The sequence below is a fragment of the Coturnix japonica genome, chromosome 13 (genome assembly GCF_001577835.2).
Source record: "Coturnix japonica isolate 7356 chromosome 13, Coturnix japonica 2.1, whole genome shotgun sequence".
Classification (NCBI taxonomy): Eukaryota; Metazoa; Chordata; class Aves; order Galliformes; family Phasianidae; genus Coturnix; species Coturnix japonica.
This window is the reverse complement of record NC_029528.1, coordinates 6,424,293-6,438,081: the sequence shown is the minus strand read 5'-3', so window position 1 is coordinate 6,438,081 and position 13,789 is coordinate 6,424,293. Positions and strand designations below refer to the sequence as shown.

The window sequence follows — 13,789 nt, the reverse complement described above, 5'->3', positions numbered from 1 at the left end:
GGGGAAATTGTGAATAATGGCAAATGCAGCCAAAGAGATTAGGATGGGTGAAGGTAAATAGAGCACAGGAGACATATGAAAGCCTAGACCCAGCGTTACTCTTTGGGCAGTCAGCAGGGTGGCTCAGTCTGACTGGCTGTTGCCACAGAAGACACCTGCCTTCTGACATTATTATTCCTGAAGTTCCTGCAAAACTCTACAGGAACAAAATGGATCAATGAAGACATCCGATCAGTGGCTCCCAACAGGAAGAGGTGCAGGGAGGGTCTTCTCTGCCTGCTCCTCTTCCTCCTACTTGAACTAAGCTACGTTTCCCAGAATGTTGCATAATAGATAATGTTGCAGAGAAATAGAAAGCCTGCTGCCCTCCCAGCTGTGTACAACATCAAGGTTTATCATTTATAAATAACAGTTGGGATCTGAAGGAAACACACATAGCAGAAATCACTTTATAGCAGCTGCTGGGGATTTCAGGAATGCAGCAGCATTACAGATCCAATACTTATTATATGATCTTTATGGAAATAGTGAAGGATGTCCTGCTAAAACCTGGAAAGGATAGGCTCCGAACATTGAGCCAAAGGAAGCAGAAGACGAAATGTGTTTAGGTTCATCCCATTAATGACAGCCATGGCTCTCTGGAAACCAAGTCACCAAACAACCTCAGGTTGATCACTTAATCTTGACCTCTAACAGCAATTTGTGTGCATTTTGATTACGGGTTATTTGGCCATTCCCTGTGTGCCTTCACCTGTGTGAACAACACATCAGTTTATTTGCTTCAAGGAAAATATCAGCTGCTCTAAGGCAATAAACAGCTACCTCTACTTTGTACTTCTAACCCACAAAATAAACCTAGGAAAGAAAAATTTGTTCTTGCTCTTTGAGATGAGCCCAATCATAGGAAAAACAACAGGATTCTTTTGGCTAAAGAACAGTAAAGCTTGCAGGACAGACAAGCCTCATTCTGTTGGAGAAATGGCATCTCTTCTCCTTCGATCAACCTGATGATAATTTTATTTGTTTCTCTTCTTTTAAATATTGATGTCTTACAAAGCTTCTCATTACAAAAACACATCTAACTCTTCAGCTGTACTGCCTTGGGCTACAATCCTGTCAGATTTCATCCAAGAGGAAGGCTCAGCTTGTATTCGTTCTTGAATAAGACTTCCCAGGCACTGTGAAGAGTGATATGGATGGTTTGGTGAACACATTCTTCTCTCTAAAGCAGTCACCACCTATTCATGGTGCCATGGGCACTTTTTTGGCAACTGCTGTTGGTTTCTCAGCACAGAAGCAGAACTTGGGCATTAACTGCCTTTATTCCCTAAATGCTCCATGACAAATTCATCCCCTGTCTAAGTCAAGAGAGAGACAGTGGAAAGTTATCATGTTTTGCTCAGTAAGAAAATGGACTAGAAATACTGTATCAGGCTGTAGTTGGATAGAAAAGAAAAAAGACTAAGTCATAAAAGCCACTTTCTTTACATAGTTGTGGACTACAGATGAAGAATACAGAAAAGTGTCCAATATTGATACTAAGCAAATCCTGGCATACATTTACTCATCGCTTTCATGAACAGAGACTTACAAATCCAATTTTGCACTGCATCACTTGGAATAAACTTTAAACACAACCTTCCTTTGTAGATCACAACAAAGAACTTTCCAGAGGAGGACATCTTCATCCTTAAATTACTGTAGCTTCCATGCCAGAATCTCAATGTCTCAAAGGGAAACGCTGCTGTATTCCATTCACTCCCTTCCAGACTTGCTCAGCATCCCTTGCTAGTATGCCAGTTGCTCTCATAGCAGGGAAACAAATGCAAAGGTACATGATGCCTCACCTTCAAATATACTGTTTAACCATATCAGCTTCTATTCGAAAATATCTGCCAGCTCTCCCACTTGAGGCATGTGATCCATTAAAATGAGCGTGCACAAGGAGACAGGACACCTCACACAACTCCTCAGCTCCTCTAGGAGTACGTGAGCAAGCCACTTTGTTTACCCTCATACCTATAACCTGTCCCACTCTACCCATTGACAGCACAAAACCCCCTGGGAGGGGCTACCTTTGTGTTTGCACAGTGTCTGGCAGAGTGGACTCAAACCGGTGGCTTCACTGCCATATTTATGCACAGTCTGTAGAAAGCATAAGGCATGATCCAGAGAAAAAAAACAATGTACACTTAAATTTCTGCATGTGAATAGCCACACCAACATTAATGAAGTAATCAACATCTGTAAAAAATGCATATAATTAAATATCTGGGTAGACTGAAGACCAAATCAGAACGCCTGTCTCTGTGACTGGATTTGAAGCCTATTTTATCACATTATGTACTAACATCCTGCACACCAACAGTGTACCACTAACCAGCATGGGACCGTCTATTGCTGAAATACATTGGTCCAGGGGAGCAGACAGCCAGGCACAGCCCCAGACAAAGATCAAAAATAGAGATGTTCCAGCCAGGGAAATGTTAGCAGCCAAAGAAATCTCACTTTTACTTTCAAAAGATACAAGTCAGTTTTTCCAAGAGCCTCAACCAATTTGTCCTAAAAGAACAGGAGCAAATTCAGCGTTGTTCTTGTTTTACCCTGAGGTCCTTCTCCAAATCCAGCATCTGTCATCTAGAAGCAGAACAATCAGAGAAACTCTTATTACTGGCAAAGGACCTTGTAAATGAAACCTGGAAGGTCTGATTTTTGCTTCCTGTTGCAAATCAAAGAGCAGCCAACTGAACTGTCTGTAAAACCCGTTGTGTGTGTCTGCACTTGCTAATGACAGCACAGCTTGTCTTGTCAAGTAACACTTGCCTTATGAAACACGTAACTTTGCTTCTGAAATAATTCTGACAGCAGAAGAGTTGCAGAAGAGTTTGCTGTCCTGTGGTAAGAGGACATGAATGTCTGCTATTGAGGCTTCCTAGAAACATCAGAAAACACCACTATGTTTCTTTATAATTGGATCTTATTATTTGCCTTTTAGTGCTTCCTGTATCATTCTATCTTCTATCTACGCTGTATGAAGTTTTATTCCTTTTTGACTTTTCAGTATTAAGAAGCTGTTTATAATACTTTGGGATCTCCAAAGCAGCCACGATCCTGACTGTCAGCAGCCATGTCTAGACATTGGAAATCCTTATGCTCAAAGCCTTTGCCCATGGGAGAGAGAAATGCAGCAGTACACAACCTGCACTCCTTTCCCTGAGCAATTTCAGGTGCTTTGGAAAGCTTACTTCTTCCTCAGCCTATTGCTTCTTAAGATGAAATTTGGATCATGTTTTGGACTGGAAATTCAAGATTACTCTACAAATGCCTCCAATCCCATGGGTTGGTTCAGGTTGGTAAGAATCAAATGCCAGTGTTTCTATTAACAGTATTGTCTGTCCAGTAAGAACAGAAGGCTACAGAATTCCAGATCAGTAGGTTAGATTGCTGTATCTCACATTCAACTCCAAGTACTCTCTCATAAATAATAATAATAGTAATATTAAACACAGAAAAATAAGGATAGTGCACAGCTCCTACAAGTATGCATGCCTGTAGGAATAATGAGAGTCCATAATAAATGGCTAATTAAGAAAAATGAGCTTCATACAATCTTCCAAGTTCATTCACAAAGGTGGCACACAAGTTGGAGATGCTGAACCTAAGCTGAAATAACAGACAGCGAAACTGTTGTGCATGCTGGAGGACAGGAAGAAACTGCCTGCCAAATTCATTCAGCTCAGCCATTTTTTCTTTCAACTTTAAAATCAATAAATCCATGTCTTTCCCTTTTCCTTTTGGAGGAATAAACTAAATCAAATGTTCATTCCTCCCTAGGTTCTAGTGCCTGCACTCTTGTCTCAAGGATCACGACTCAGCTAAAAACACAGCCTTAGCTGATTTGCAACATTTCTGTGGATATACAGCCCTAACACAACTCAGTCCCGCTGTCAAACTCTTCAGAGCTGAAATGTTCTGGGATCGTGGTAAAAATGCAACGCAAAAGCTCTGAGAGCACAGAGCATCCAGCCTTAACCTCACAGCTCACTTTGAGCTGTGGTGCACATCACTTGTTTTTATGACCACTGAGTTCAGCTGCAAATGTTTGAAATGAAAAGGGGAAAGGAATCAGATCAGAACAGCAAAACAAACACGATCTGAACATCTCCCCACACTTCACACAACCAACTCAAGCGGAGAAATTTCACCTATTGAATGGAAAAAAAGTCACTCAAACTCAGAGATCATTTCGGAAATTCTCACTCTCCATTTCTGGCTTCAGGGCTGCAACAACTGAATGGCCCAAACTGCCCACCTAGAAGACAAAAACCACAGCCAGCAAGTGCTTATCCAGTCTGTGAGCACAGATTCTTCTGCAAGGACCACACTGGGTTTTCTAGACACAAAATCCCCACTGATGTTAGGACCAGAAAGTAACAAAAGCATTGTGCCCGGGGTTAGCTTAGAGGTGTGCCCATGATGAAAATATAGACAAAAGCCAAGGTAGGTAGCCCACTTGGCACAGCTGATTGACTTTAATAGGTGTTGATTACATTGCTCATATTGCATGAAATTAAAAAGCTTACAAATGTTATGAGCCATTACCCTTCCATTTAAAAGAGCTTATGACATGTTAGAAACATTTAATGAAATCCTTTTCAAAATGCCACGGGCAGCCTCCACGAGATTTCTGCTTTGAAACAGAAGTTGTAGAGCTATTTCAAAAACTTAGCTTACTTCAGAGCTTCCCCTCTCTTTCTTCTGTGGGCTACTCAAAGACATTTGGCAGCTGGTGGGATACTCGGCTGCCTGTTGTGCTCTCAGTGTGCAGCACATCACACCAGCTCGTTAGCCAAATGACGGGAAACACACAAAGCAAGATGTATTTCTGGTGTGATTGGAAGTACTCCTTCTGCCAGCCTGCAAAATTTCCTTCTAAATCCAAAGCTAAGAAACTTCTGGCCAATATCACTGTGAAGCTAGGGAAATGTTTTCACGGTTGCTGTAAAATTTGCTTAAACTTACACCTTTTTAGCACACTGAAAATATCACAGTAACTGCCCCCAGAGCTCCGGGGCAACCAAAGTTCAACCCAAAGTAGGATCTCTGGATTTTATTGCTTTAGAATGAAATTTATTAAGAAGAGAGTATATCAGCTTTATAAATCCCACTGGATGCTTGCAGCCTACTGCCATGCAGAGATTCAAATCTGCTTCAGGTGGTGATGGCAACAGTGTCTGTGCAGCAGGTGAGGGTGCTTCTGCTAAAGTGACGCCTTTTCCAACTTGCTCAGCTGCTTCTGTTTATTTTTACTGCTTTGCCCCTGACAGAAGAGCCCCCCCTTGCTCCTCTCTGCTGAGGGGACAAGAGGGAATGGCCTCAGGTTGCATGAGAGGAGGTTCAGGTTGGAGATAAGCAAGCATTTCTTCTCAGAAAGAGCAGCGCTGCAGTGGCACAGCTGCCCAGGGAGGTGGTGGGGTCAACGTCCCTGGAGGTGTTCAAGAAGTGTGGAGATATGGCACTGAGGGATGTGGTTCAGTGGGAATGATGGGGGTGGTGGGACTTAGAGATCCGAGAGGTCCTCTCTAACCTTAATTAATCTAAATGTCCGTGATAGTGGATACACAAGCACGATTCAGGCTCGAGTCTTGAACAAAGGCATTTGTTACAAAATCACACTGGCACAGGTTCTAATAACAAGGTATTTGGAGCATTGCCACAGGGGATAAATAGGGAGAATAAGGAGCGTATAGCTTCCTTTTGTTGTCTGCACCATCACTTGCAGCATCATCCTTTTTTTAACTACCAAGGCTTTTAAAAAATGTTTTAGCATCTGCTGCCAAAAATCAACTGAGAGAAACAGAAAGCTTTGAAGATGTAATTAAAGGAAGCATGCTGCTTCAGAAGCTGACATCGGACAGTGTGAGTTTTGCCTACCTGAAACAGTGCCGTCATCCCTGAAGTGACTGAGCTGTCCCTGGGACCAACATCCCCATGGGCTCATTCTATCATCATGTACATGAGATTGTTCTCTTCTCTGAAAGGTTGGTCACTAAGGGAATAGCAAATGCCAGTGGGGATGATGCCAAGGATGCGGTGTGAAGGGGCTGCTAAGTGACAGCCACACATTGAGACAAACTTCATTTCCACCCCGTGATGGTTTCCGTGAGCGTGCTGAAATCCTTGAGCACTCTGCTGGACCAAATCATTGGGAATTAATTCAGTACCCTCTTATTGCTCCGTAAGCTCTGACAAAGGAGAAAAAAAGGCACGATTCTGTTCCCTTCCTCAAAAAAGAACAGCCTTCTTTCCGTGCTATCTACCTGAGCCTTTGCAGAAAGCAAGATTTCCACCACACAGTTTGAGCTTCTTACAGGGTTGCAATTATCTTGCCAACTGCACTGCCTCACCTCATGGGTGAGCGTTGCTTTTTAATCCAAATTAGTATGTTGCACTGTTTATAAATATGTACTTACGGCTGTGAGGCAGGTATGCCCCCAGAGAGGACACATGTCATCGTAAAGCCCAAATACGTGGTTTATTGTTTTTTGGTGTGTATTTTTAGCTTTGGGGCAGGTAGACCTACAGAGCAAATAATACAGAAAAAAATAGCTACATTACAGAGCTGCTCCCATGCTTTAAATTTATACCACTCTTTTTCCAGATCTGAATGTTGTGAGACAAGTCCATTGGCAAAATAATTATTTATCAGTCTTAAAAGCTTCCTTCAAAATTTCTATCATTCAAATACTGGCTGGGGAAAATGAAAAGCACAGACAAGCATATTTGATGTACTCGCCAGTCTAGCTTTTATGCTGATGAGAACTTACTAAACACCAGTAAAGGGAATAGCAGTTATCAGCCCTAATTCACAACTGTGAAATTTTTAGGCCAAGCAGATGCCCTTGTAGAATCCCAGCCAAGAGCTGTGACAGGCCAGACCTCCCACCGCAGGCACCAGATATTTCCTCTGGCTTCAAATGAGGCTGGGCTTGCTCCAACGCTCTGAGCAAGCAATTGGTTCTCAGCGCTGTGGTCCCATGGTGAGTCCCACAGTGAGTGTGCCTGGGACCTCTGGTATCACCCAAAGAAAGGAAGACATCAGTAGACACCATACTTTGCACTAGGCTAAGAATACTGAAGTCTGGGTTTGCATACTGAGGCTTTTTTCCCCCCATTGGTGCACCCAAAATGAACGCTAGAAGGGCCAAAGCATCGTAATCCTATCACAGCAATGCCCTTCTCAGGCGCTTGAAGCTGAGATGATGAACTCACTGGTTGTCACGGAGTTCCTGAGGAAGTAATTCACTTGATTTTACAGTATAATCTCAGCATATGACTTTATGTCTGTTGTTACTGGAATGCAAAACACACACAGCCTGCTCTCCGTCTCGCCCCTTTTAAATTACTCACAGACCTGAAAGTCCTCAAAGTGGCAAGCTTCAAACAACACAACTGCTCTAAAAAAAGCTAAATCTCTGCTTACAGTAAGCTTCAAGGAGTCTGCTCGTTTGCTGCTCTTCTGAACAGAGGAAGGAAAATTTCCATGTTGAAAGTTCAATTCAGACGAAGGCAATGAAGGCTGCAGACCACCAAACTGTTGTCATTGCTTTCCAGCACATAAAATTAACAATTTGTGCTGCTACGTGCAACTTTCAGTCAAAGTTTGTCTGATTTATAACCAAGCAGATGGTTCACACGATAGTCCACAATAAATTACAACAGTTAGAAAGACAGCTACATTTTGAGATTGACAGTGCAGCTGAGCTACAGATGGGTTTATAGATGACCTGTCCAATTTTTCATAATCTCCATAATTTATGTGCTACTAAAGAAATGTGAGGATTTCTAATGCACCTTCTTGACTATGTACAAATCACTTTTATTTACACAGGCAATACTTCATGGTCCAGTTAACTTCCTAATTAAAGACAGCAAGATGCTCATGTTCCATGCAAGTGGCATGGAAAACACCGTTTAGTTTGCAATATGTTCAGCTGGGAGTTTAAGATGCTCTGATCACTCCAGGACAAATGAATGCATCTATCTAATTTCTCTAAAACAAGACTACAAGGGTGCAAACATAGCTACCACCAGTTGCTATTCATCAGTCTCCAGATAAAACTCAGGCTTATGCAATAACAAGGTTATATTTATTTGCAGGCTCTTGAGTGTACAGATGGGTCCTAATCCAGGAGGAATTACAAACCAAATGTTACTGAGCCAGGGTTTAGGAAACTACAGAAGCAGGGACTTCCTATATTAAGAGAAAAGTATTTAGGGAGGTCATTCTTGAATAGGTGAGGGAAAAGGTGAGTGAACCTGGAAAGTCACTGCTCAGAAGAGGTGGTGGTGATGCAGAAAGAAATGCTGGAAGCAGCTTCTAGAAGTCAGTTCAGGTCTGTGGTTTTAATGACAACATCTCTCACATGGGACTGAATGTCTTCAGCACAACCCTTCTGCTAATATCTTTGAAGGGTAGGCCAGAAGTATACCTCTGTTAGTACCATAAATCGCATGCCACAGTACCACACATTCATTCTTCCTGGCTGTAATTTCATTTGCAATGTGTTGTCTTCCAAAAGAAGTGCAGCTAAAAGCAACCAGCTACCCCAAAAAGCAATCAAGGAGGACAATATCTACTGCACAAATCACAGAAATAAGAGGTTCCCAAATAGCCACAGTCTTTTGGGAAAACACTTCAGGACTTTTCCTTCTGCCTAAACTTCAGTCTTACCTTCTTGCTAAATAAATTTGAAAAAGAAATCCATTTGAAGTGGAAATCTAAAACTATCTTTAAGCCTGAAGGCACAGCTCTTAGGAAAGCGTCCTTGGGACTCAGAGATGCAGAAGAGGCACCAGTGACAAATTCAGGCTCATACCAGCTATCAGTCACAAAGCACGATTCCTCCCCTGCATTTCCATGCAGCACCATGGTGCTCCTGGGGCCCCTCCATCTTCTGCACAGAACAATACCAAAGCTGGCATATTTTTTTTCTGATAATCTTTTCAAAATAAGCAGTGCTGAAAATCTTTTGAGCTTTAAATAAAATCATAATCTATTACTGCACATAACTCTTAGGTTGTTTAAGCACACAGAAAACACTGCATGTCAGCTTATTTCTTCACTGTGATTTGTCTCTTACACTGTGCACGTTTAAAGCCACAATACACATCTCCAAAAACCCAGGGAAGATTACTATGGAATTAGTATGGATATTCATCTGTATCAATGCTGAGTTTGGCTCTTATTTTAGCAGCATTCATCAAGCTCAAGAGCTGCTTTAATGCTTCCTTCCAACACAATACTGGCTCATACTAATACGCTTTAAACAAATATTGCTTCAGGTAATCAATAATGCTTTTAAATAATCTGTAAGAGTCATTCTTTGAATGCAGCCCTTTGATTTGCTTACAAGAAGCCAGGTTCACACAAAGCAAGAAAGCCTAAGTTGACTGAAATCAACAGAATTGTTCCTGTTGTCTGCAGTTCATTAATTATTCTAGCATTACTATGAGCAACCTGAAATTCAGCACAGACTTCTCCATTTTAACTCCACTAAGAAGTCGGAGAATCTATAGATGTGGTTTATGCAACTAAATAGTTAAAACAGCCTCCAGGATTCATCGACTGAAGTGAGCAGAGAGGCTCTGACTTGCTTGGCTGTAGATCAGCTCTTCCTGGCTTTCCTGTGCAACTGCAAAAAGAAGACTAATCCTGGAGGCTGGATAAAGCAAGGAGCACACACAGAGGTCTTACCTTATGTTTTCTATTTCTTGCATTCATTAAGCTGTCAGCGGTGAGGAAACTCGTTTCATTATCTCAAGGAGGAGACACCTTCTGTCCCCCCACCTTATTAAAATGTAAATCAGTATAACGGTACATTTAAACAGTAAACTCCCTGTAGCAAGAAAGGGTTCTTAGTTCTCTCAGTAACCAAATACTATTTTCAGCAGTCTAACTGAAGGAAAAGAAATGCATGTAGCAATTCTTCAGTCTATTTATCTGACTCACTGCTGCACCTTTTCCACACATTATACTATGAAATGTATGACATATAAGGTTTTATGGTTCTCTTTTAATTCAGGAATGAAAACATTTATAGATATGAACGTTTTCTCATTAACTTTTCTTCCTAAATGATTACACTTGTTGAAATCAATTCCTAGCCATCTTACAGAGGTTACAACCTTCAATAATTAAATCGGATATTGTATTGGATGTTACGTTGATTATGCTACAAATCCCAATTTCTACAAGACCACTGAAAGGCTGAGATAAAAGGCTGTTAACTTTATTTAATTAGCTATCTGCCATTGTTATCAGAATGGGAGACTGTTATCTGACTCAACACTTCAGATCAGGAAACAAGCTAGGTGACATTTTCTTAGAAGGATTCTGGAATGGATATGTAATCTTTTCAGTTATTTTACAGCCACTCAGGACAAACAGGATTGCATTAAAAACAAGAAAAGGCATTGACAGACAGTGAAATGTTACCATGAAAACGCTATTTCAATCACACTTGGATTCTTCCTCATTTTCAGTTGTTAAGATCCTTGCCACTTTTGTCAAGCAGTCTCACCGAGCAGCGCTGAATTTTAAGCGCGCATAATTTTAAAGCACAACGTGAAATAGGACTGAGCACACAGTATGGGTTTACTGCACTAGCTAACAGATCAGACCCTTCTCCTAAGACATCACCTCACTCCTTTCTGCAGAGAAAGTGCAACTAGTTAAATGTGAGCTGGAATTCATGACTGCCTGCTATTCCTATACCTCAGAAACATTACATCTTCCAGTTGAGGGCTGCTTATGATTTATCCTGATGGGAGACACAAAGACCACGTGAAATCTCAGAGGTCCATGGAGGATTTCAACTGTGTCTTACATCAACTAAATCCACAGGTACCAAACTTGCAGTCGCCCAGAGGATGTTGTATCTTGACAAAGTACCCAAGAGACACCCCGTCTCTCTCCCCAAATTACGTTTGTATAGAATGGCCAAAGTAATTTATCCAGTAATGATACCACTCTGCCACTTCAAGGTTTCTTAGTCTTCAGACTGCAGAAACGTGATTATTTCTTTCCCAACAACTTACTGGTCTCGACCGGATTTCTTTGGCGTAGAGAGGTTTCAAGAATTCTGAATCTCCTTCCAGCTTCAGTCCCTTATCTGTGATTCTCAGGTTCCCCATTCCATCCTAGAACAAATACAAAACAAAACAGCACCATTAGTTACAATTACTAAATCCATCAGGTTGCCAATAACTCATTTCTGTTTCCTATTGAGGAGAACATGGAAAACACTGGGAGGCACCAGAGAATGCAGTTATTCGTGTTATTCTTTTAGCCCTGTTTCTGTGAAGAAAAAAATAAATCCATTGAGAGCAACTTGCAGTGCCCCCCAGTAAATCACTTACACAGACGGAAGATGCTCTTTTAAGCCAGTCATCTCCACTCAAAGAGATGCAGCGATGCTCTGTGTTAATAGGAAACTATTCACTGCAGTATTCAAGCTGTGTCTACCTTCTCATTTATGGCAAATCCATATAAAGAACATGTGATTAATTTTACTGAACTCCATATAGATTTATATGTGATTATTTCACTGAACTGACCAAACAAGTTTTGGCTATGTAGGAGTACAGCAGATGACTACAAATAGTTCATTTTCTTTCGAAATTGCTTAGTTATATGTGCCCAAGATGTAATGAAACATCTGACAAACCATAATAGCAAAAAATATATATATGTCAAAATTTTGTATGAATTTTTCATACAGTTTTTATTTAGTAAGATGGGTATATGGATATACTGGCTCAGAGTAGAATGGGGCCCAACTAAAAATGTTTCACTTTTAGTCTGTGAGAGAAAATCACATCTTTTAATAAGATGCGCGATTCACATTCATTTAGGCTCCAGTTGTATAGAAAGTTGTGTGTTTAAGAAACATGATGTTTGTGGGCAACTGCAGAAGATAGATGTATAATCAAAAGCACTTCAAATGCAAGGAAGAGAGGGAAGTGGAGGGGCAAGAGAAGATGGAGAGGAGTAGAGAGGAAGAGGAAGAATAGGAAGAGTAGTTTAGGTGGGGCCTGCAAAGATCAAGTCCAACTGCCTGACCACTTCAGAACTAAGCAAAATTAAAGCATATTATTAAGGACATTATTCAAATGTCTCTTGGACACTGATAAGCACGGAACATCCACCACTCAAAGACACAGCACGACTCAGCAGGGATGCTGGTCACTTACCAGGCGTTCCCTTGCTCCAACAAGTATCAGTCCCATTGTGTTCCCTGCCAAGAAATGATCACTTTCCTTACAATGTGATGACTTGTGAACAAAGGTTTAGGAGTGCTGGCTGACTGACTGACTGCAGTCACATCATTTTGATATGAAAGGTGTAAGCAAACTTTAAATAGAGACATATGCTGAAAATGTTACTGACTGCTGAAGGGCGGGGGAGTGAGAGATGGGTCATAAAGTGCCAGTTGCTAGATTTCCTGCCCCAGCTGTAAAATACTGGCTTATGAATTCTGGGTTGGTGATGGCACAGAAGGGGGTTCATTTATCTCAAGCAAAAGTACGAAGAAAATGAGTGAAATATGATTATGCGCCAAAGAGCCAAGATTAAATTTTGATAGTGGTATGCTTTGCGATTTGAGTGAGCAGGAATTATTACTGCTATCTGCAGACCCTCACGTGCTTTGCTCTGCTAAAAAAATTCTAAAAAGTCTTTCCCCAAGAAGACATTTCAGTGAGATTACAAGCCCTGAAGGCTTTCACACTGCAGGATGTTCTCCAGTGTCACATGGGTAGGCATATGTCACAGCTAGCTGCAGGAATGACCATCTCTGCAGGTACCAATCCTGACTATTCCCAGGCCTCACTGCTGAGCTGTTGTAAAGCAATACTACACCAGTAACTTGTATTGATGGCACTTGTCACCACTGAAGCTGTGGTAAACCACCAAGTTCAGAGGATCACAACTACATGCTCAATTATAACAGAAATCCAGTATTCCACTTTCCTCTTGAGTGTTTCTCTTGCTTTCTTCCCTTCACCTTCTGTTTCCAAGTACTCCCCCGTGGGATTGTTATGTATTTAAAAAACACATATATGGACCACATAACTCACAGCTAGCTGGTCTTATACATCCAAAAAGACACATCAGGTCTACGGGACAACGTTCAACAAGCAGTACTTGAAGAACACATTTGATTCATATTGTACAGGCACGTGTACGCTCTTAAAAATAGAAAACCATGGGGTCAGAGTAAAGAAAACACTTCCCCATGTTAATCTTCTCAGCCTCTGACACTGTCATTCTGACCCCACTCAACAGACGTTACCTCCTTCCCTCCATGTTCTTTGGGGTCAGGACACGATGCTTAGCACTGACGCTGACTATCGCTACCCCTCTACTGTTCATGCCTGTGCTGATTGGAAATGACAGCTTTTTGTAGTGACATTCTGGATCAGCAGTCAAAAAAAAACCACACCACACAAAGATTGTAACTGAGCCTAAAGTGAGCAGATATTCCTAATTTCTAACTATAATCATTATAAAATAGTATTCCCTTATTACATCCTAATAGAAAATATCCTGCAGCTTGCAGCATGATACAAAGGTACCAAAATACAGACATATTCCAAAGAAATCATTGCGTGAAAGACCACCCTTCATGTGTTGCTTTGGGTAAAGCATCTTCCTCCTCCCTACAGTATATGGTTTAATAGAAACTAAATGTCATACTCTGCTACAGTGAATATATATATAGCACCA

General features: G+C 41.3%; 1 protein-coding gene across 6 annotated transcripts in view; it reads right to left on the bottom strand.

Moving 5' to 3' along the window:
• The window catches only part of SGCD (sarcoglycan delta), a 297,420-nt gene that overhangs the window by 60,463 nt on the left and 223,168 nt on the right, over nt 1-13,789 (bottom strand). For all 6 annotated transcript variants that reach the window (XM_015875788.2, XM_015875793.2, XM_015875787.2 and 3 more), the window contains one exon: nt 11,101-11,202. In XM_015875788.2, coding sequence (XP_015731274.1) covers nt 11,101-11,202 — 102 coding nt within the window. The remainder of the gene's footprint in view (nt 1-11,100; nt 11,203-13,789) is intronic.